The 24,682-nt window shown below is 38.3% G+C and overlaps 1 protein-coding gene across 4 annotated transcripts; it reads right to left on the reverse strand.

The window, feature by feature from the left end:
* Positions 1 to 234: 234 nt before the first annotated feature.
* On the reverse strand, positions 235 to 24,412 carry PIRT (phosphoinositide interacting regulator of transient receptor potential channels). 4 transcript variants are annotated; one of them, XR_003568095.1, is made up of 3 exons: positions 24,336 to 24,412; positions 16,093 to 16,179; positions 13,270 to 13,397 (listed from the first exon to the last, which is right to left on the reverse strand). XR_003568095.1 is itself a non-coding variant. In XM_027850045.1 (2 exons), exon 2 carries the CDS (start codon positions 646 to 648, stop codon positions 235 to 237), a length of 414 nt encoding a protein of 137 aa, XP_027705846.1. In that variant the 5' UTR covers positions 649 to 672; positions 24,336 to 24,402. The 4 variants fall into 4 exon arrangements, 1 of the variants encoding a protein (XP_027705846.1); XR_003568094.1 differs by having other exon boundaries at positions 16,093 to 16,198; XR_003568096.1 differs by lacking the exon at positions 24,336 to 24,412 and adding an exon at positions 16,268 to 16,308.
* Between the last annotated feature and the right edge of the window lie 270 nt (positions 24,413 to 24,682).

Genomic DNA, 24,682 nt, shown 5'->3' on the forward strand with positions numbered 1-24,682 from the left:
AGAAAGACTAAATAGACAATACTTGGGACATAACCCAGCAAAGCTTGGCTTCTCAATCTATGTGGTTCCAAACTGGGAGTCCTGTGAAGGAATGAAAATTCTTTCTTCCTCATAAAAGTGAGCAAAGACTTTTACTGGATCTGTTTTCTTTACGCATCTCACCATGCAGATGGAGGCATTGGATGCTGGTCATTAGACTACATTCCCCCAACCAAGGTGAAGATGAGGCTATCGTCAGCGATTCAGGAAAAAGGATTTGAGGCTTTGAAAGAAAACTGACTTTTGTCGCTGCTTCAGTTTTTTTTTAATTATGGGTACCCACACCAGTCCACACACCAGAAGCATGAGTCCTAGGGAAAGAAAGGCTGGCCCACTCATCTGATAACCAACAAAGACACTTGAGTTGATATGTAAATCCAGAGTGTATGACAAGCAAGTGATGACCACACCGAAGAGGAAGATAGCCCCACCTGTAGACATGATGATGATGGGCTTACGGAAGATTTCCCAATTATTCTTGCTTCCAGCTGTCCAGACTGATTCACTCCGGGAGCTAATGCAGAGAGAACTGGCTGTCTGACTGGGCAATAAGTCTTTAGACTCTGGAGACTTCTCATCTGCATTTAGGGCACTGGGGAGAGTTTCCATTGCCACAGACTGTGTACTTAGTACCTATGAGGGTTAAAAACAAAGATGTTAAGTGAATGGCAAAAAATCCAGTTCTTCAGATAAACTAATCCAGAGCTCCAGGATGTTATTAAACAGTCAATTAAAAAAAATTTATTAATCACCTATTTTGTCCCAGGTCCTGGGCCAGTTCCTGGGATACAAAGACAGAAGCAAAACAGCCCCTGCCTTCAAGTTTAGATTCTAACAGCAGAGGCAACATGTACATATAGATAACCTTAGTGAGGAAAAAGGCGCTAGTAGATTGGTAGGTGAACCAGAAAGGCCTCATACATATGGTGGCATTTACTCGTAAGTCTTGGAGGAAACCAGAGATTTCAAGATGTGGAGGTGAGTTAAGGAGGCAGAGCATTTAAGGCACTGGGCAGTGTGTGGAGATGGCAGATGGAGTGTTAAGTTTGGAGAATGGAAATAAGGCCAGTATGGCCTGATTATCACATGCATGGAGGAAAGTAAATGCAGCTGGAAAAGTGGGATGAGACCAGGTTGTGAAGAGCTTTAAATGCCAGGAGTTTATATTAGATCTTCAAGGTAGGGAGTAAATGGGAGTTTGTGGAGTGTGGGAGGGTGACGTAGTCAGATCTCTGTTTTGGGATGATTACATTAGTGACTGTGTGAAGGATAGATTGTAGTGGAGAGAATTGAGGTAAGGGGGGCAATTAGGAGGTTATTGCAGGTGTCTGAACTAGAGTGGACTTTATTTTTTTGTAATAAATTCTATTTATAACATTGATTTAAAAAGTTTTTCGAATTCTTAATTCTCTTCCTCCCCTCCCTCACCCATTGAAAAGGGAAGAAATGTGATAACAATTATACATGTAAAATATTTTCATATTAGCCATGTTTGCAAAAATTAATAAATAGAATAAATAAACCCCCAAAACCAGAAAAGCAAGAAAATTAAAGAAGGGGAAAAATTATACTTCAATCTGCACTCAGACTCCATTAGTTCTCTCTCTGGAGGTATACAGCATTTTTTATCATGGGTCCTTTGGAATTGTCTTAGATCGTTCCATTAATCAGAAGTGAAGTCATTCACAGTTGATCATCATACAAAATTGCTGTTACTGTGTACAACGTTCTCCAAGTTCTGCTCACCTCACTCTATATCAGTTCGTGCAAATCTTCCCAGGTTTTTCTGAAACCATCCTGCTTGTCATTTTTTTTTAAGGTAATTGGGGTTAAGTGACTCGTGGTCCTCTTGACTTCAGGGCCGGTGCTCTATCCACTACACCACCTAGCTGCCCCTCTGCTTGTCATTTCTCGTAGCACAATAGTATTCCATCACAATCATGTACCACAACTTGTTCAGCCATTCCTCAATTGATGCCATCCCCTCAATTTCCAATTCTTTGCCACCACAAAAAGAACTGCTATAAATATTTTGGTATATTGAGGTCCTTTTCCTTTTCCTTTGATGTCTTTGGGATACAGACCTACACAATTTTAATGCTCTCTGGGCATAGTTCCAAATTTTTCTCAAGAATGGTTGGAGCAGTTCACAACTTCAACAACAGTGAATTAGTGCCCTATTTTTTCCACATCCCCTCCAGCATTTATCATTTTCCTTTTCTGTCATGGTAGCCAGTCTGATAGGTATGAAGTAGTATCTCAAAGTTATTTTAATTTGCATTTCTCTGATCAACAGTGATTTAGAGCATTTTTATATGATTATAAATTTTGATTTCTTCTTCTGAAGACTCTCTGTTCATATCTTTTGGCCGCTTATTAATTAAGGAATGACTTGCATTTTTATGAATTTGTCTCAGTTCCCTATCTATTTAAGAAACAAGGCATTTATCAGAGAAGCTTGCTGTAAATCCCCCACCCCCATTTTCCAGCTTTCCTTCTAATCTCGGCTGCACTGGGTTTTGTTTGTGCAAAACCTTTTTTTAATTTAATGTAATCCAAATTATCTTTTTTACTTCCTGTGGTCTTCTCTATCTTTTGTTTGGCCAAAAACTCTTCCCTTACCCATAGATCTAATAGGTAATTTTTTCATGTTCCCATAATCCACTTATGATATCATCCTTTATGTTAAATCATATGCCCATTTTGACCTTATCTTGGTATATGGTATGAGATGTTTGTCTATACCTAGTTTCTGCCAAACTGCTTTCCAGTTCTCCCAACAATTTTTGTCAAATAGCAACTTTTTGTCCCAATAGCTTAGATCTTTGAGTTTATCAAATATTACATTACTATGATTATTTACTACTGTGTATTGTGTACTTAATTTATTCCACTGACCCATCACACTATGTCTTAGCCAATACCAGGTTGTTTTCATGATTATTACAATACAGTTTGAAATCTGGTACTGCTAGGCTGCTTTCCTTCACGTGTTTTCATTGATTCCCTTGATATTCTTGATATTTTGTTCTTTCAGATGAATTTTGTTATTATTTTTCTAGCTTAATAAAATAATTCTTTGGTAGTTTGATATGGCACTGAATAAATAAATATAGATAGAATTGTCATTTTCTTACTTTGGTGTGGCATATCCATGAGCAACAATTATTTTTCCAGCTGTTTAGATCTATCTTTATTTGTGTGAAAACTGTTTTGTAGTTGTGTTCATATGGTTCCTGGGTTTGTCTTGGGGGGTAGACTGCCAAATATTTTATATTGTCTGCAGTTATCTTAAATGGCATTTCTCTTTCTATCTCTTCCTGCTGGATGTTGTAAGTAATATGTAGAAATGCTAATGATTTATGTGCATTTATTTTATATCCTGAAACTTTGTTAAAGTTCTTAGGATGATGAGTGTAGAGAAGAGGACATATTGTGAGGGATTTTTTGGAGGCAGAAAAGATAACTGATTGGATATAATGAATGAGTAAGGGTAAGCAGAAAGAATGATACCAAGGTTTTAAAGCTGAGTGACTGGAAGGATGTTTATACTTTTGACAGAAATAAAGAAGTTCTGTAGAGAGGTGGTTTTGGAGAAGGGGAGAAATGGAGATAATGAGTTCTGTTTTTGGATGTTTGAGTTTGAATTTGAGATGATTGTGGGAATGTCCAGTTGGCATTTGGTAATACAAGATGAGAGAGAGAAGGAAGACAGACAGACAAACACAAAGAGACAGAAAGAGAGAGACACAGAGAGGACCAGAGGACCAGATATATAAATCTGAGATTCATCAGCATGGAGAAGCTAATTGATCCCACAAAAGGTTGTGGGATCACTAAATAATAATAATAATAGTATTTACATAGTTCTTTAAGGTCTGCAAAGTGCTTTACAAATATCTCATTTTATCCTCACAACAACTCTGGGAGATAAGTGCTATTATTATTGTCATTTTAGAAATGGGGAAACTGAGTCAGACAGAGGTTAAGTGACTTGCCCAAGGTCACACAGCTAGTAAGTGTAATGAAACTGAGGTCTCCCTGACTCCAAGCCCAGCACTCTATCCACTGAACCACTTAAATGAGAAAGCATATGGCCACAGTTAGTAAGTGTTACATGAAACAGGTATTGAAGACTGATGGAAGAATTAATCAAGAGCCATCTAACCAAGAAAAGGAATATTCTAGTGGAGAAAGGAGGAAAAAGGGTGTGGGGGGTAGAACTTGTTTTATTTCTCATAATTGGAATGCATGAGAAGAGTATACAAACATGGAGGAAAAGGTGGGTGGAATAGGCATCAAGTGAACCTCATTGTAATCTGAGCTGAACAATGGCGAATAGAACGCGCGCACACACACACACACACACACACACACACACACCCCACACACACTCTTTGGTTTAGAAACACCTCAAACTCTACAGTGATACAACTAGGGAGAGGGGAAGCTAATACTATAGAGGAAATAGTTTCAAGCAAAACCAACTTCCTGATCCTGAAGGGAGGATTAAAAGGAAACATAAATGGGTTTCCAACCAATCCTGGGGTTTTTGTGTGCTGTGGTATATGCATTAAGGAGATATGATTCTGCATTGGTGGTTAACATGCTGAGTGTGAGGAAATGCTGTGCGTCAGGATATGGTACTTATAGGTTTGGTACCAGAGCACCTTCAGGGAAATATCTGGTTCCAGAGATTCTGTGAGAGAAGTATGGAGAAAAAAGCAGCACTGATGGATAGCAGTAGCTGGATCCTCATCATGTGCAACTTTCCGTCTTTGATCTTGCTAGAATGGACATCCTTGGTTGAGATCAGGCCCCCTGCCTTGGTTTGAGCTGAGACATTATTTCCTTCCCACCTAAAGAACTAGTTCACTTTTGTATATTTTCTGTTGTATTTTAATCTGTTGGACTTCTTCCATTTATTGATTTTCTTGGCTAAATGAGTTTACTTGCTATTTGTTATTTGTGATGGTCTTTTATGGGATGAGTGTTGGCTGGAAAAGTGCTAAACAAGAGAGTATAAGCTAAGGGCTTTTCTCCCCTTACAAACAACCAGAAATGTAGCTTTGTTCTGGACTCAGATTCATACCTCTAGACCAATAGAGGAAGAGCAGACATAATTCAAGGTCAATACTCCTTTCAAAGACTGAAGACAAGAGTGCCTAGTCTCATGGTGTTCCTGGGGTCTATCTGACCCTATCTTCTTCCCTTTTCACTTGGCTTCCTCCATGCCTGGAATTCACTTCATCCTTAATCTGCTTCATAGAATGCCTGTTTTTCTTCCAGATGAAGATCAAGCACCACCTTCTACTTGAAACCTTTCCTCATCTCCCCAAGTGTTAATGCCATTTCTACCTAACTAGCTTGTATTTAACTTTTGTTGTCATTGTTATTGTTCACTTGTTTCAGTTATGTCTGACTCTTCATGCTCCCATTTGGGGTTTTCTTGGCAAAGATACTGAAGTGGTTTGCCATTTCCTACTCCAGCTCATTTTACAGATGAGGAAACTGAGGCAAACAGGGTTAAGTGACTTGCCTAGGGTCTCACAGCTAGGAAATATCTAAGGCTAGATTTGAACCCAAGAAGATGTCTTCCTGACTGCAAACCCAGCACTCTACCCACTGTGCCAATTTAAATACCTTATATTTGTTCTGTTTTTATTCTGTATATACTCATAAGAGTACTTAAATTCCTTGAGGGTAGTAATTGCTTTAAGTCATTGTATTGTATGCTTAGAACCCAGAATGGTTTCTGGCACATAGTAGGTACCTCAGTGAATTGATTGGAGAATATTTTACATAAATAGTATTTGAAATAACATGAGAATAGTCTTAACTCATTGGCAACCTGTAATATAAGAAAGGAATCGAGCAGTTTATATGATGAAGATCTGGGGGTTTTAATTGATGTAAAAGCAAAATTTAATCCAACAGTGTGACGCAGCAGCCGGAATAGATCATGCTATCTCTCCAGGGCACAGTGTGGAGAATAAAGGAGTTAATAGTTTTGCTATACTCTTAGTTATTCAGACTATCTACCATACAGTATTCATTTGTGGGTACATTTTAGGAAAGACGTAAACAAATGGGAGTCCATCCAGAAAAAGGCAGCCATCCATAAAAGGATGATGAGAAGACTGGAAAACCCATTGAAGGAACTGGGAAAGGCTAACCTGAAAATATCTACAGATTAGGAGATATGATAACTATCTTCAAATATTTGAAGGGCTGTCTTATGGAATAATGATTAGATTAGGACAGAACGAGAATCAGTGGGTAGAAACTCCACTGCCAGATTTAAACTAGATGTAAGGAAAAGCTTCTAAACGATTAGAAGTATCCAAAAGTGGAATGGGAAAGTTGTGAGTTCTTCTTTACTGTAGGCCTTCAGTTGGATGCTAGATGTTGTATAAGGTTGCAGATGTTTTCATCAATTACAGGTTAGACTACATGAGGTATGAGGTCTGAGGCCCCTTTCAACTGTGAGATTCTGTGATTCTGCAATGCAATATTGTTATTTTCCAAAATGTTAGAATGATGGAATTTTATTTCAGTGATATAATAATAATAATAATAACAATAATATTGCCCATCTTTATATAGGGGGCTTCAGGTTTGCTGAATGAGTATTTATGTTCACATGACCTCACATGATCCTCATAACAACCTTCAAATAGAAGGTTGTATCTTGTATCTTGTAGATACTACAAGAATAATAATTCCCATTTTACAGATGAGTAACTGAGGCTTAGAGGGATAAAATGATTTGCCCATGGCCACATAGCTAGTAAGTTTCAGAGAGAGTATTCAGAACCAGGCCTTTCCTTACTGGAAGTCCAGCATTCTTTCCACTATATAACACTTTTACCATGATAATCTTATTCGATTTTCTTATTTTACATGTGAGAAACCTGAGGTCCAGAGAATTTAAATGACTTCCACAAGTCCTGCAATGAGCACCAAGACTAGAGCTCAGGCCTCCTAGTTTCTGTCCTACTCCTTTTTCAATGTTACAATTCTATTGGATTAACAGATGTTTGCACGCAAAGAATTGAATGGAAGTCCATTAACCTAATATGGGTCATAGAATCCTAAACCAGAACAGGACTTTAGAGATCATCTAGTCTAATCCCATCATTTTACTCAAGGAACCAAAGGCTAAAGAGGAGACACGGCTGGCTGAAGGCACTGAAAGGGTTACTTTGTATCGTAAGGAGGTTATAAGAACAATCTTCCCTGACTGTTTACACTGTTAATTTGCTTAACAAACATTTTCATCCTAGCTTGAACAGAAATACATGACAGTCAAGGTAGAATAATCCATATTTCAAATGGATCAAGCGAATATGAGTTAAAGAGATTTAGGGCATTATAATTATAGGTCATTTTGGCCTTTCTGGTAGAGTGATTTGCACTCCCCAAACAATAAACAAATTGGGGGCTATGAAAAGGGGAATAAAGGTAAATATTACTTTTTATGAGGAGGGATGTGACTCTGCCTAAGAAAGATCTGTGCTTCATATTATATCAACAACTAATATTTTACAAAGTGCTCCCTAGATATTATGACTAGCTTAACTCAAGTACTGCTTGAGTCCCCCTAGCTGCTAGCAACTTCCCCCCAAATTATCTTGAATTTACTTGTGTATACTTATTTGTGTCAATGTTGTCTCTCCTGATAGAAGGTAAGCTATTTCATTTTGGTCTTGTATCCCCAGAACCTAGCACTTCACCTGGCATACAGCAGGTATTTAACAACTGCTGATTAATGATTGGCATTGTTCCTCATCATTGTGATTTCCAAGTTACAGATAAAAAAATGGGGCTTAAAGAGGTTATAGTATTTGCTCAATGTCAAATGCTTATAGTACCAAAGCTAGGATTTGAACCCAGGTCTTAGTGATTCCTAATCCTGTACTCTATGTTCTTACATTAAGATGTGGTCCCAAAGAGAAGTATAAGGAGTTATAGGCGTGATTTAAGTGTCACTTAAAAGACCAAGGCATAGAGGAGTTATTGAAATCCATCAATAAGCATTTACTAAACCACTAGGCACTATGCTGGGATCTGGGAATACAAAGATAAAAATGAAAAAGTCCCTGCTCTCCTGGAATTTACCTTCTTTTTGAGGAGATAACGTGTTTGTGTGTGTGTGTATATGTGTGTGTGTATGTATATGTATATATGTATATGTATATGTATATATGTATGTATATGAATATATATTTATATAAAATAAATGGAAGATAATTGGAGGGGTGGCACTAATAAATAAGAGAATCAGAAAATATTTCATCTAGAAGGTAGCACTTGAGTTTGGAGGAATCAACAACTCTTAAAAGATAAGGATGAGGAAAGAATGCATTTTAGGTATGGGCACAGCCAGTACAAAGTCATAGAGACAGGAAATGGAACTGAGGCTGAGGAACGTGAAGAAAAGCAAGTTTGGCTAGACCATAGAGTACATGAAGGGGAGGAATGATAAAGTTGGAAAGGTGGTTGGAACTAAGTTGTGAAGTGCCTTAAATGACAAATAGAGGAGATTATATTTGGTCCTAGAGTCAGTGGGGAAACACTGAAGTTTATTGACTAAGGAAACAATATGGTCATACCTACACCTTAAAAAAATCTTTTTGGCAGGTGTGTAGCCAGATGTATTAAAGAGGTAAGCAACCAGGGGAAAGGAAACCAATTAGAAGGCTGTTAATAGTAGTCTAGGCAAGAAGTGATGATTGCCTGTTGGTAGTCACTAAGTAGAGAGATTCAAGAGATTCTGTGGAGGTAGAATTGACAAGACTTGGCAACTGATTGAATAGGTGAGATAAGTGAGAGTGAGGAATTGAGAATAATGCTATGGCTGTGAACTTGGGCGGATGGTAGTGGCTTAGCCCTTTTCAGTAGAAAAGGGCAAGTTTAGAAGATGAGTGGGTTTGGAAAGTTCTTTTTTGGACATGTTGAGTTTGATAAGCTTATGGTATTTCAGCATATTGAATAGGCAGGACTGGACTTGAGAACAGACACTAGGGCTGGATATATACACCCAGAAATAATTTGCTTACAGATGATAATTAAACTCATAGGAGCTGATGAGAGAGAGAATGAGGGCCCATAACAGTCTTGAGTTATACACATCGTTAGGAAGTGTGATATGGGTAATGACTCAGCAGTAGAGCATTGGACTTGGAGTCAGAAAGATCTGAGTTCAAATGTGGCCTTAGTTTCTTACTAGCCATCTGACTGGGCAAGTCATTTAATTTTTATCTGCCTCAGTTTCCTCTTCTGTGAAAATAGCACCTACCACCCACAGTTGTTATAAAGATAAAATGAGTTATCTTTAACACACTTTAAAAACCTTGTAGTGCTACATTAATGCTATTATTTTATTATTGTCACTACTAATAATATCAAGTAAGAGAAGAACCAAGAAAAAGCAGGAAAGAAGAGATGGGGGTGTAGGAGAGTGAGTAGAGAAACATGAATGGAAGTGGAGGCCAAATTGTTTCAGAGGAGAATGGAAGAAGGACATCGTAAGGTCACAGACCTAGAGCTGGATGGGACATTTAATCAATTGAGGCACGAGGAGGTTAAATGATTTCCTCAGGGGGTGAGAGGAGTGACATTAGCAGTGAATCAAAGAGAAATATGGAGAGTATAAGAATGCATGTTATTATTGGGGCAGATTCCAGTTGCTCCAGATGCCAGGTTCTGGAGCTTTTACTGTTTTTAGAGAAGTCAGTATGGCTTAACTAGGCCATTTTTAAAACTTAGGCTGATTACCACCGGTTGATGTCTGAAGACTCTGCAGAGTCTGAATCAGCAGGCATTTTATGTTTCCAGGAGCAAACAGCACCTGGCAAATCCTCTCAAACCATTAAGTGTCAGCGTTCTATTTGGTCTACTAAACACAGGGACTGGATCAACCCTTTTTGTGATGAAACAGCATAGGTCTGAATTTATCAGATAGTGCTCATGTAATACAGAGGAAATACAGAAAGATAACATTATAGTCTACCTTTATAGCCTGGTGACAATATGGAGACCACAGATGGTGGAAAATACATTTCCTCTCCAAAGACAAATGATGGCTGCTACCACTAACCCTAACTTTTGACCCTTACATGGCCAGTAGTTTCCTCTTGCTTTGGCACAAATAGGGCCATTTTAAATAAGTGGAGCCCTCAGCAGAGCAGCAACCAGTGTTTTGTCCCAGGGTGCACTTCTTTCTTTCTTTCTTTCTTTTTTTTTCATAAATTTTTTATTTTTCATTTATTTATTTTTAGTTTTCAACATTCACTTCCACAAGATTTTGAGTTCCAAATTTTCACCTCATCTTGCCCCTCCCCCCACCCCAAGATGGCATGCATTCTGAATACCCCTTCTCCTAATCTGCCCTCCCTTCTATCTCTCCCCCTCTTCTTTTATCCCCTTCCTCTTCCATTTTCCTGTAGGGCAGGATAGATTTCTGTACCCTATTTCCTGTATTTCTTATTTCCCAGTTGCATGGAATTTTTTTAACATGTGTTTTTAAAACTTTGGGTTCCAAATTTTCTCCCTTCCTCCATCCCCACCCACCCTTATTGAAAAGGTAAGCAACTTGATACAGGTTATACATGTGTAGTTATGCAAAACACTTCTATAGTAGTCATGTTGTGAAAAACTAACTATATTTCCTTTAATCCTATCCTGCCCCCTATTTATTCTATTCTCTCTTTTGACCCTGTCCCTCCTCAGAAGTGTTTGCTTCTGATTACCCCCTCCCCCAATATGCCCTCCCCTCTATCATCCTCCTGCTCTCTTGCCCCCTTCTCCCCCTATTTTCCTATAGGGTAAGATAGATTTCCATACCCAATTGAGTGTGTATGTTATTCCCTCCTTAAGCCAAATCCTATGAGAATAAGATTCACTCATTCCCAGGTTGCACTTCTTAACTGGGCTGCTATATCTAATAGCTGACATATACATAAAACTTTACATATATTATTTTATCTGATCCTCAGAACAATCCTTTGTGGTAGGTATTATAATTATCTCATTTTACAGATGATGAAATTGAGGCTGATAGAGGTTAAAGAATACAACTCATAAGTATTCAAGGAAGGATTTGAACTCAGATCTTCTTGACTGCGCTCTCTGTACTGTGCCTCCAACATGTTATTAAAGACTTTCATGTTCCTTGCTAGCCACTGAGTGGCATAAATCCTGCCATTTCTTCCCTTTTGACTTTCTTCAAGATTTTAATTTGTTTCTTGAACCATTTAGAAACACTGTGATACTGTTCTATGGTCTCTTAGAAATTCACAGTGTCCTCTTTACAATCAGGTATTGCTTCAATTTCCTTTGTCTTGAGTATTTACTTAGAGATATTTAAAATGGTTTGTATACCTTGGTGACCAGCTTCTTTTCTATTTTAATATCTTCCCTGTTAATTTATCTGCTTGTCCTCTAGGTTTTTAAATGACTTTTCTTTCTTGAGGTGTTTGGTAATTTTAATCTTGTTTTTCCTTATATTCATATTCTCCTAACTCTCCTTTGATATTAGGTTCCTTGGGCACAGAACTAAAGCCATCTCAACCTTGTCCTACATTAGCGAATTCACTTTTTACTCTAGTCTTTGCTCCAACAGGCTTCTGGAGAGATAATATTATTCCCAGATGAAATCTACTCCCCTATGCTTCAGGCTTAGTGCATTCTCTCACAAACCAATCAAACTACTGAAGAATGATTTTATAGAGCTAGAAAAAATAATAATAGAATTCATCTGGAAGAACAAAAAGTCAAGAATATTAAGGGAATCAGTGAAAACAAATTTGAAAGAAGGCAACCTAGTAGTATCAGATTTAAAACTGTATTACAGAGAGAGTAATCATCAAAACAATCTGGTACTGGCTAAGAAATAGAATTGTGAATTAGTGGGCTAGATTAGGTACCCAATATATGGTACTAAATGGCCATAGTAATCTAATGTTTGATAAGCCCAAAGATCCAAGCTTTTGGGGCAAGAACTCATTATTTGACAAAAATTGCTGGGAAAACTGGAAAACAGTCTGACAGAAACTAAGCATTGACCAGCATCTCACACCATATACCAAGATAAGGTCAAAATGGATATATGATTTAAACATAAAGGACAATATCATAAGCAAATTATGTGAGAACATGGAAAAAATTTACCTATCAGATTTATGGGTAAGGAAAGAGTTTATGACCAAAGAAGAGACAGAAAAGATCACAGGAGGTAAAATGGATAATTTTGATTACATTACATTTTTAAAGTTTTGCATAAACAAGACCAATGCAGCCAAAATTAGAAAGAAAGTGAGAAACTGAGGGAATTTTTTTCATAGCAAGTTACTCTGATAAAGGTCTCAATACTCAGATATATAGGGAACTGAGACAAATTATAAAAGTAAGAGCTATTCCTCACATAATAAATGGTAAAAAGATATGAACACAAAGTTTTCAGAAGAAATCAAACTATCAAAAGTCATACAAAAAATGCTCTAAATCACTATTAATTAGAGAATTGTAAATTAAAACAAATCTGAGGTACCACTTCATACGTATCAGATTAACTAACATGATGGAAAAGGAAAATAACAAATGCTGATGAGAACGTGGAAAAATTGGTACACTAATCCACTGTTGTTAGAGTTGTGAACTGGTCCAATCATTCTAGAGAAAAGTTTGGAAATACACCCAAAGGGTCATAAAACAGTGCATAATACCCTTTGACCTAGCAGTACCACTATTAGGTCTGTGTCCCAAAGAGATTCAAGAAAAAAGGAAAGGACCTATATGTACAAAAAATTATTGAAGCTCTTTTTATGATGGCAAAGAGTTGGAAATTGAAATTATGCCCATCAATTGGGGAATGGCTGAACAAGTTGTGATTGAATTATAATTGTGATTGAATACTATTGTGCTGCAAAAAATGACAAGCAGGATGGTTTCAGAAAAACCTGGGAAGATTTAAATGAATTGACCCAGAGTGAGGTGAGGAGAACCAGAGAATATTGTACATATTAACAGCAATATTGTAATGAAGATCAACTGTTAAAGACTTAACTACTCTAATCAATACCATGATCCAAAACAGTTCCAAAGAACTCATGATGAAAAATTCTTATCCATCTTCAGAGAGAGAACATATGAACTACGAGTGCAGACTGAAGCATATTGTTTTTCACTTTATTTTTCTTGCTTTTTTCTTGTTCTCTTCCTCTTCTTCTTTCTCTTCCTCCTCCTCCTCCTCCTCCTTTTTCTTTTTCTTCTTCTGCACAGGGCTAATGTTTTGTATAACTTCATATGTATAATAAGTATCATATTACTTGCCTTCATAATGGGTAGGGGAGGATCTAAAGTAAGAGAGAGAATTTGGAACTTAAAATTTTAAAAATAAATGTTAAAAAAACTGAATATACTTAAACAGAAAAAAAAAGAGAGAAGGAGAAAGGAGGTGCCTTTCTGACATGGTCAGACCTGTGATTTAGGGAGATCACTTTCACAGCTGAATGGAGGATCTGCTGGAGTAGAGAGAGGCTCATAGCAGAGAAACCATCCAGCATTCTATTGAAATAGTGCAGATGTGAGGTGATAAGGGCCTATACCAGGATGGTGGTAATGTCAGAGGACAGATGGAAGAGAATGAGAGAGATGTTATAAAGGTAATATCAACAGGCCTTAGCAACAGATTGAATATGGAGGGTAAAAAAATGAGGTATTATACCTAGTATACCTAGGTTGTAAATCTGGGTGATTTGAAGGATGGTAGGATCCTCAATAATAGTAGTGAAGTTTGGAAGGGTAAAAAGATAATAAGTTCAGTTTTGGACAGGTCAAGTTTAAGATATTTATGGGATATCCAATTGACAATTAGAGACACAAGACTGGAGATCAACAAAGAGATTAGGGATGAATAAGTAGAATTGAGAACCATCAGCATTACCCAGTTTTGAATGGGTAGAGTAAGGGAAGAGTTTATGACCTTACTCAGTTTGCCTAACAAATGTCTTTGACCAAGTGGGTAGTGCCTCCTTTTATTGGCTGCCTGTCTTTAAAATTGGTGAGACCAAGCTATCTTTCTCTTTCCTCCATCCTTTGGACATGGTGCCTAGCATGGAGATCATGAACTGAACCAGTGAGAGGTGGAAAGGTCTTGCTTTTCCTCTGCTCTCCCTCTTTTGCCTCAGCTTCAAGAAAGGGGCTTGAAAGCATTTGTTTCTGCTTTGTATTACTTGTCCTGTTTCAGATATTGCAAGTGGTCCCCAGGGAACTGAGAGTTAGAGATATGGAGACTGTGGAGCCAGGATTTCAGTCAAGGTGGTATAGCCAGTCTCCTCACCATGGAAGCCCTAAAAAGCCAGAGTACCTGAGACCCAAGCCTGAGAATGGTTTTGGACTCAGAACCACTCTATAAGAACTCAGCTAAACTATAAACCTATTACCCTTCCCTTCTCCAGAGACAGGTAGTATAGGAAGGAGTGGAATTATACCTCTCATGTGTTGGGTGAGTGAGTTTGTATATTTGTGATTACCTTTTGAAGTAAATACTCCTCTTTGTAAAAGCTTTGCTATGTTACATGAGCATAGAGATGATAGCTGAATCCATGGGGGGTAATGAAATCATCAAGGGAAGTAGTATGAGAAGAAGGCCCAGGACAGAGCCCTGTGGGATACCCACAGTTAATGGAGAACAGTCAGAAGGAAGGGCAGCTAGGTGGCACAGTGGATAGAGCACCAGATCTGGAGACAGGAAGACCTGAGTTCAAATCTGGCCTCAGACACTTAGGTCACTAACTGTTTAACCCTGGGCAAGTCACTTAACCTTGTTTGTCTCAATTTTCTCATCTGTAAAATGAACTGGAGAAAGAAATAGCAAATGATTCCAGTCTTTACCAAGAAAAGCCCCCAAAATAGTCACAAAGAATCAGAGAAAACTGAACAGCAGTTGAACAATTGACCAGACAAATCAGGAAAGTAGTGTCACAAAAATTAGAGAGAAGAAAGTATCAAGGAGGAGAGGACAATTGTCAGTGTCAAAGGCTGCAGAAAGGTCAAGAAGGATGGTGACTGAGAAAAAGTTATTAGATTTGGCAATTAAGAGATCTATTAGTAACTCTGGAGAGAACTTTTTCAGTTGAATGATGAGGTCAGACTGTAGAGTTAAGAAGAGTGTGAGAAGAAAGGAAGGAAGAAAGGAAGACACCTATTATCGATGGCCTTCTCAAGGAGGTTAGTCACAAAAAGGAGAAATATGGAACCATAGCCAGCAAGGGTTTTTTGAGAGTGGGGGAGATTTGACTATGTTCGGAAGCAGTAGGAAAGCAGCAAGTAGGTGGTGAGAGATTGAAGATAAATAAGGGAGTAGGGATGATAGAGCGAGCAATCTGCTAGAGAAGATGGATCCCAGACCACAAGCCAGTGTCATGAGCTCTGACAGTATTGGGAGGAGTAGAGAAGAAGGGGCTTCTAAGTGTGCATGTTAGGGATTAGCCCCTCTCTGCTGTTAATTTATCAGTCTGTTATTCCTTTTTTCTTCCCATTTTCCATCAGCTCGTCTACCTGATTTTGATTCTAGGAACGAGATGCCTCTCCCAAATCTCAACATCCTGAAGTAATACACTTCTCCCAAAATCTTTATCTAGGGCTCAGACTTATCCAACTTACTTCCTTTACCATACTACCCACCTTCCCCTTTTCAGTTTCCTTTTATGTATTGTCTTCCCCCATTAGCTTGTAAGATCCTTAAAGGCAGGAGCTATCTTTCTTTTTCTTATTTATATCTCCATTGCTTTAACACAATGCCTGACACACTCTAGGGGCTTAATAAATGTTTACTGACTGTTCTTGGTGTCTTAGCTTGCTGAGATAGATAGCTTAATTGCTTTACTTCTAGCTCATAATAATTCTTTTGAAGCAATCTTTTGAGAGTTATCAAGGGTTGGAGATAATGTCTAGTCTTCCATCTTTTTGGTCACATGGTCTAGAAGTCCTAGCGTAAGGATTATTTTCCACGTTTTGTAGCCAAAAGAACTGAGACCTAGATCATACCTGAGATCATATTGTTGGAAAGTGGCAGTTAGGACTTTCCCCCAGGTCATCATCAGTTTTGAAGGCCAATGATCATTCCACTGCATCCTGTTTTCAAAAGAATTTTCTGTAAACGAAAAAATGCAGGCTTGGGATCATGAACTCTGTGTTCAAATTCTGGTGGTCTAACACTTACTGAATGTGTGATTATGAGCAAACGGCTTCACCTTTATGAGCCTCAGTTTCCACATCTCTGAAATGGAGATAATATTGTATGACTTCCCTTATGAGGAAAGTTGTGAGGAAAATGCTTTCTAAATATTAAAATAAAAGAATATAACTAGAAGATAAAACAAATAAACTCCCAGAGAATATTGACAATGGGCAATGATAGATGGCTGGGCAGAGGGAATAACTAGAATTAAAGTTACCCAACTAGCTTTGTCTCTTCTACTTATTAAAGCCAGACTCTTTGATATGCTTTTCCAAATCCACTTATACGTTTACCCCTACATCTAGCTTTCTGTTTCTTTTGTATTTGTCTATAGCTCTGCACAGGGTAGTATCCAATAGCTCTATAAAATTAGGTTACCATGGCAAGGAACTGGAGACAAAACAGATGCCCATCAATTGGGAAATAGCTAAACAAATTGGACCACCTCCATGTAATGGAATATTACTCTACCGTAAGAAATTATCAACATAAATATCAGAGAAGCAAAGGAAAGCTTTATGCTTTATTTATATCAGTAGGAAGTGATATAAAATGAGATAAACAGAATCATGAAAATTAAATACCAATGACTACAATAATGTAAATAGAAAGAACAACAATAAAAATCTAAAACTGAACACTGTAGGGTCAGCTAGGTGGCATAGTGGATAAAGTGCAGGGCCTGGAGTCAGGAGGACTTGAATTCAAATCCAGACTCAGACACTTAGTAGCTGTGTGACCCTGGACAAGTCACTTAACCCTGCCTGCCTCAGTTTCCTCATCTGTAAAATGACCTGGAGAAGGAAATTGCAAACCCTTCCAGTATCTTTGCCAAGAAAACCCCGAATGGGATCACAAAAAGCTAGACACAACTGAAAATGACTGAACAACGAGATAACTGTAAAATGGCTGAGTTTCACCCTCAAGAAGAGATGAGAAAATGTCTCTTCTTTGAAGGAGTTAGGGATGCATATGGAACAATGACTATATTATCGAACTTGGTTGATATATTGGTTAGTTTTTCTGATCTGCTTTCCTTTTCCTTTCTTTTTTATTCACTGTTACAAGGGATAGTTCAGAAATAAAGGTGGCATTAAAAAAGATAGCAATTAAAATACAGATTACCAGATATTTTAAATAAGTTAGGAGATGCTGTCTCACTTTTTTTTTTTTTTGGTTCTATGGTCAGCTAACAGAAAGGAATTTAATGATTACTAAAGCTCCTTGAAGGGCAGGGACTGTTTTGTCCTTGAATTCATAGCACCTAGCTTAAATTTAAGAGCTACCTGTGCAATTGAATGCAGCTGGTTAGTGGTAGACCTGGGATTAGACCCCAGATTTTCTGAATAGCGCTCTCTCCAGGTTCCCACATTGCTGACTCTAAAGATGAGAATACTTGAGAGCTGTCCAGAAAACCAATATTTATTATATTTATAGAAATATTTTAGCCCCTTTTCTTTTGAGATTTTCATTTTAAAATGGTTGAAGGAAGGATAGAATAGATAAGGAGCCAAATGGTTTTCAAAGAAATTGACAACAATAACATGAAGCCTTTCCTCATCTCCTCAGTTGTTTGTACCTCTCTCTCTCTCTCCCATCCCTTACCCCTTTATCTTATATTTATGTTGTTTAGGAGAGGGGCATTGTGGCATAGTCAGTAAACATCTGGCCTTGAAGCAAGACCTTAATACACATCCCACTTCCGTCACTTAGTGGTTGTGTGACCTGGGCAAGCAGTTAAGTGCTCAGTGCTCTATTTCCCTAAGACTAGAAATTGCCAAGACGGAGCTGGCTTGTCCTGGTGCAGGGAGTCTCCTTATAAAGGAGTTTTTTATACTAATGAAATTACAATCTAGCTCCTATCTTTGCATTTTGTATGTACTTTCATACATGCAAATATATATACATATTATATACACTTATATATGTATATGTTGTCTTTCCAAATAGGAAGAACCTTTGAGTGGTTTGCAAGAATGATTTCGTTTCTTTGTCTTTGAATCTCACTATCGAGCAAAGTGTTTGAAATGACATAGGTAAGCTTAATAAACACCTGTTGATTGATTAAACCATAAAAAAAACAGCTCCAAATGATCAATGAGAGAAATGGTATTTAAAACAGTGGTGTCTAACTAATTCAATGCCATCCCAGTGAAATTGCTAAAAAAAATTATCTTACTGAGTTAGAAAAAAAATAAGAAGAAAGTTCATTTGGAAGGACAAAAGGTCAGGAATTTCAAAGAAACTAGGGGAAAAAAGATGTAAAGGAAAGAGATTCAACAGTATCAGACCTTAATGTATATTGTAAGTTGAGAGCATTGTTGAAGTGTAAAATAGATAATTTAGATTATTTCAAATTAAAAATTCTTATCTAAATAAAATCAATGTAGCTAAGAATAGAACGAATGCAGAAAATTGGGGAAAAAACTTTCATGGGCAATCTCTCTGATAGGATGTAATTGTGTTATTAATACTGCTGTGATGTAGGAGATGATGAGCTGGTTGATTTAGAAAATACGGAAAGACTAAGACCCATGAAGGACGATTCTATCCATTGTCAGAGAAAGAGATGACAAGTGGAAATACACATAGTTCAGTCTTACAGATATGTGCATGAGTTTATATGTGTGTAGATATCTATGTATATGTGGATATGTGTGCCCAGCACTATATCTACTGAGCCACCTAGCTGCCTCTATAATAGAATATTATTGCACTTCAGGTTACAACAAATATGAAGAATTCAGGGAAGTATGGAAAGTCATATGAACTGATGCATAGTGAAAAGTAGAACCAGGACAACAATATACACAATGACTAAAATAGTGAAATGAGAAGAACACCAAAATGAAATCAAATGTTGTGTGACTGTAATGATCAATCTTGCCCCATTGCAGCCTCCAAAAGAAATAAGAATCTCTTCTTGCAGAGGTGGAGCAGGTAGGGTGTGGAATGTCAGTCACTTTGGCTTAGCTTTTTGAGGCGTATGTATCAGTCAGCTAGCCTGTTGCTTAGTCATTGTCAGTGGTGTTTGACTCTTGGTGACCGCTTTTAGAGTTTCTTGGCAAGGGTACCAGAGTGGTTTGCCGTTACCTTCTCCAGTGAATTTTATAGATGAAGAATTAAGGCAAACAGAGTTAAGTGATTTGCTCAGGGTCACACAGCTAGTAAGTGTCTGAGGTCAGATTTGAACTCAGAGAGGTGAGTCTTTTGATTCTAAGCCCAGTGCTCTATTCACTGTGCTTCCTAGTTGCCCAGTCCACTAGCATTTATTAAATGCCTACTGTGTGCCAGGCCCTGTACTAAGCACTGGAGAGAGCCAGTCCCTGCTCTAAAGGAGACTGAGATTAGCTTTTGCTTTTTTTTTGTATCCCCAGTGCTTAGTACAGGGCCTGGCACATAGTAAATATACATGCACATAACATACACATATAGTTACATATAGTATGTACAACCACATATATGCGAACATATATATATATTTATATATGTATACATATTTAAATTTATTTCTGAAAATGACTGAAATAAAAACAAAAGGCACCAATGGAACTTTTAAAAATACAATAAAACAAAATGGACTGGGAGGGGCAGAATTATATTTAAATATCTGTATCTGGCCTCTGCTAGCTCCCAGCAATCCCTTCTGAAATTATGATTCCTTTTAACTAGTGATCTACCCAGTTAGATAAGGTTAAATGGAATCTAGATCTAGTTAATATTTCTCCCTTTCTCAACAATTCCTTGCATTTAGAAAAATGTACATTTAGAGTGAACTGCTTTAAAATGGAGATTGGGTATAGTTAGTTCTGCTATAATGTGACATATGGGTTCTCAAAAAAACACCACACTATGGAAAATTGTGCAACAAAAACCACAAAACTTGTGGGGAAAACGTGGCACAACACTCAAAAACTTAATCAGTGGCACAGCTAATAAAAAAACCAGTAGCACAGTTTTATACGTGTCAAACAGTTAATAGACAAACCCTACAATAAATAGTGGCTGCATCTGTGGCCGCCAGCTGCTGCTAAGCTTGCAGCCAGGGGTTCACTAACAACAGGCCTTGGGACTGGAGTCCATGGCTGGAGGGGGTGGGGGTAATTCGACACAGCCTTTCTGCCCATAGCTCCTACTGCATCAGAAGCTATATAATAAATGTGTCACTTTAACTGGATAAAGACCTGAAATTTGCTTGTGGAAGCGGGCTTCAGAAGGGCTGTAGTTTGTGAATTATTATGAAGTGGCGAAGTTTTCTGAGTTCTCTTGTTGTTTCTCAAGGAAGAAATCTCTTAGAAGCAAACTCAAAATTCAAGTTATACTCAAAATGTTTCTTAATATATTAATCTCATTGGAACAAATTTGTGTTTTTGAAACATGCATCATAGCAAAATTGACTATACTTGAAAGTGTGTATGTGTGCCCAAATATGTGTGTATGTGTCTATATATATATATATATATATATATATATATATATATATATATATATCAGTATGCTTGTTAGATTTTAAGCTTCTTAAGGGCAAGGATTATATCATATTTATGTTTGTATCCCTGATAGTGCTTTAGCATGGTGGAGGCACATAACAAATATTTCTGAACTAATAAATGGATGAAAGAACAAAGTAATTTGAAAACTGGTTGAAATCAATGAGTCAATCAACAAACATTTATTAAGTGATTGCTGTGTTCCTAACATTATGCTAATCATTGAGAAAGGCAAAAAGAGTCTTTGCCCTCAAGTGTCTTACATTCTAATTGGGGCTGTAACCTGTAGATAAACAGGGTCATATAAAATATATATAGAGTAGAAGTAAGGAAACCTTAGATGGGAAGTCTTAAATGATTGAAGGATAGGGAGTAGAGGTTAGTGGGGAATAAGGCATACTCCAGAAAACTTTATACAGCACACATTTTCATAGTAATATTTTCAATTTGCTCTTACCATTATTGTTGAAGGGAATGAGACAAGAGAAGGAATGTATACAAATGAATACAAGAAAAGACAAAATGACATAAATGCATAGGTGAGATCAAACAGAGAGAAATGAAGATTGGTGGAGGTCAGGGTGGAGGATTAAAGAAAGCTTTATCAAAGCAAGTAGCTTCTGAATTGGGGGCAGCTAGGTGGTGCAGTGGAGAGAGTGCTGGACTTGGAGTCAGGAAATTCATCTTCCTGAGTTCAAATTTCGCCTCAGATACTTCCTAGGTGTGTGACCCTGGACAAGTCACTTAACCCCATTTACCTCAGTTTCCTCATCTGTAAAATGAGCTGAGGGCAGCTAGGTGGTGAAGTGGAAAGAGCACTGGCCCTGGGGTCAGGAGGACTTGAGTTCAAATCTGGCCTCAGACACTTGACACTTACTAGCTGTGTGACCGTGGGCAAATCACTTAACCCCAATTGCCTCACCAAAAACAAACCAAAAAAAATGAACTGGAGAAGGGAATGGTAAACCACGCCAGTATCTTTGCCAAGAAAACCCCAAATGGGGTCACAAGGAGCTAGAAATATCTGAAAATGACTGAACAACAGCCTCTGAGTTGAGCCTACAAAGAAGGAGAGGATTTCAACAGGTATAAATTATCTCTATGTTTTAGAGGAAGTCTGTTCTAGATATGAGAATAGCATACACAAAATGTCATAGTTTCTGTGAAAATAGCTATGCTTTACAATGTTGACATTAAATGGGGGATACCAATATTTATTTAGAGTATTTCCTTTCCTTTCAAATTTCAGACCTAAGTACCTTTAGTCCAAGGGAAGGAGAACCCACAGACAGGCTGCTTTACCAACTTACTACGATTAGCTTCTCCTCAAATTAAAATACACTCTGATCCTGAGCAGATTCCTGGTCTAAAGAAGAAAGGGCAAGAAGTAATAGAGGAAGAAATGCTCATTTATTCTCTGCTTTTCCCAGTCAACTGCAAACAGTTCCAAATCCTTTAGTTTTGTCTTTTGTTTGACCTGACCAGAAAAGAATGTTTTGATTAATTATGCTGTGTTCCTAAAGCAGCTTGAGTTAGGATCACAGATTCAAAGCTGGAAGGGACCTTAAAGATGATCTATTTTAACCTTGTTTTACAGATAAAGAAACTGTGGCCTAGGCGGGTTAAGTGGTTCGGTCTTGCAGGCAGTATTAGAATTCTTTTTAATAAGAAGTGAATGAGAGAAATTTGGGAGAAGAAAAATATAAAGATAGGGACTACTCAGCCTACTTGGCAAAGCCGGAGGTCTGGATAGTGAAAAGAATATCTTTGCCAAGATTCTTATTATCCCATTCTTATCATCATCCCAGCCTCCACTCTCCCATATACATCTTTATCATCCATATCATCCATCCTTGCTACCTCATGTACATCCCAAAAAGGCCATTCTGAAGTGTGATCACGTTAAAGCAAGGTACACCTGTAGTGCTTAGGATTGGAATTGTTCAGGCCCCTTTCTTTCCTTTTTCCCATATATCACCCCCAACTCTATACAGCTAGGCCTCTGATTTCTGATAGGGCTATAGGGAGTTACAAGAATTCAAAGCAGATCATTTTTCCAGGCAGAAGAGATAGGAAAGATATTGCTCCCAGGAGAGGAGGCCAGGCTAGGGGAAAGTAGAAGAGAAGGAGAGCAAGTACAAGAAAAGGAGGGGAAAAAAAACCCAGATAAATTGGACAATAGTACTAAATTAAGCCTCAGAGAGAATTCCTTGTTACTGTTTTTTTATACTTCAAAGAGGTGGCCAATTACTCATTATCCCCACCCCTAATCCCCATGACACTTTCCTACTCTTTTTTTTCCCCACCAGATTTAGTTAAATAATCTCTTTTCCAAGGAAATATCTATTCCCACCCCCAACCCCCCCCCCCACTTCACACTCAGTCCTTCAGTCCTTCCCATTCCCCAAACAAAGAGCTCAGTGGCAGACCATTCTTTTGATAAGAAAAGCAGAACATAAGCAGATAAAATGTAGAGTGTAAGCCCTATCTCAGTGAGTTTCTGTCTCCAAAGCAGCCTGTCTCCAGCTTATTGTTACTGACATGAGCATTACTAGGAAGATGGTTCTGGAAGCCAGAGTCCAACCTGAAGATACCTGTTACTGCTCTCTTTCCTAAAACTCCATATACCTTTGTGGCCCAGCCTGTTGCCCCAAAATGCAATGGAAAAAGCTCTGTGATCTGTAATAATGCCTTACTGTGCAGAACATGATAACCATTTTCCCATATATGGGATACTTGCACTCAGTCACTGGACCTAGCTTCTGTCTCTGTTCTTGTTGTCCTGTGATAGTTTCTTATTTTCCTCATCCAGAATGTGAAGGCAGATCTCTATACCTTGCTTTGCTGTTGCCTTGACAGGGTGTCTGCCACGCCTTTTAGGGTGGCTTCCTGAGCAGAAAGGAGTTGGAGGGATCAACTGAGAACTGGATTAAAGCTAATCTAGGATATCCACAGAAACCCAGCACCAGGGCCAACCCCAGAAGCCAGCACCTGAGGTCCAGTTACCTACTTTTCACCAACTGAGTTCCTTTACCCCTCCAACTGTGGTCTGACCCATCCATTCCCATCCCCATTGCCATTCCCTTCTGATCTTAACACTCCTACCTCCTCCAGGAGTTAGAAAGAAGTCTCCAAAACCACACTGGCTACTGGATTGCAGATGATGGAACATTCCTTTTCACAAGCATCTGCCCTTCTCCCTGCTACATGGCAAAAGTAGGGAGCTGGCTGGTTGATCTCACTCTCTGCCAGGGATTCCACTGGGAAACCCTCTGTTGTTGGCAGCTGGCAGGCTGGTAGCAGCCACTCCTAATGCTGCAGGTTCTTTGGTTTGTGCAGCTCTCTATACTCCCTCTGCATGCCTCTCCTGCCTCTGGGGGCCAGCTTGGGGCTAATGGGCCTCCAGCTTCAAGGAACAGAGCATTTTCAACTAAAGGAAAGTTAAAATCACCCTATATTTCCAGGGAAAAAGGAAAGATGAGAAAGGAATGAAGGAGCCACTCTTTTTTTTTTTTTTAACAACTCAAAAACCCAGGAGACATGAAAAACAGGAAACTTACTTTCTCTTCTCCCAGGGATCTTCTGACAATATCCACGATCCGGGAAGCCTCACAAGAAGTCAGTATGTAGGTACTCCTGGCCACTTACTGAGCAAGCTCCAACAAAGATGAGCTCACCAGGATATTGTCTAATGGATTAACCCTTTGTTAGCTTTCCTCCAGGGTGGTGGGACAAACCTTCTTAATGGATCTCAGACCAATTTCCCCACTGGCCAGCAGAGCTCTTAAAATATGAATGAGGCATCTCCATAAAATTTGTATCTAAGATTTGGTGGGGCAGCATAGCTAGGCAGGCCTGATTTCTCAAACCCAAATCTGGAGAGCATACATTTAGGGGGCTAGCAGAG

This window comes from Vombatus ursinus, unplaced genomic scaffold (assembly GCF_900497805.2).
Source record: "Vombatus ursinus unplaced genomic scaffold, bare-nosed wombat genome assembly UNPS02008996.1, whole genome shotgun sequence".
Classification (NCBI taxonomy): Eukaryota; Metazoa; Chordata; class Mammalia; order Diprotodontia; family Vombatidae; genus Vombatus; species Vombatus ursinus.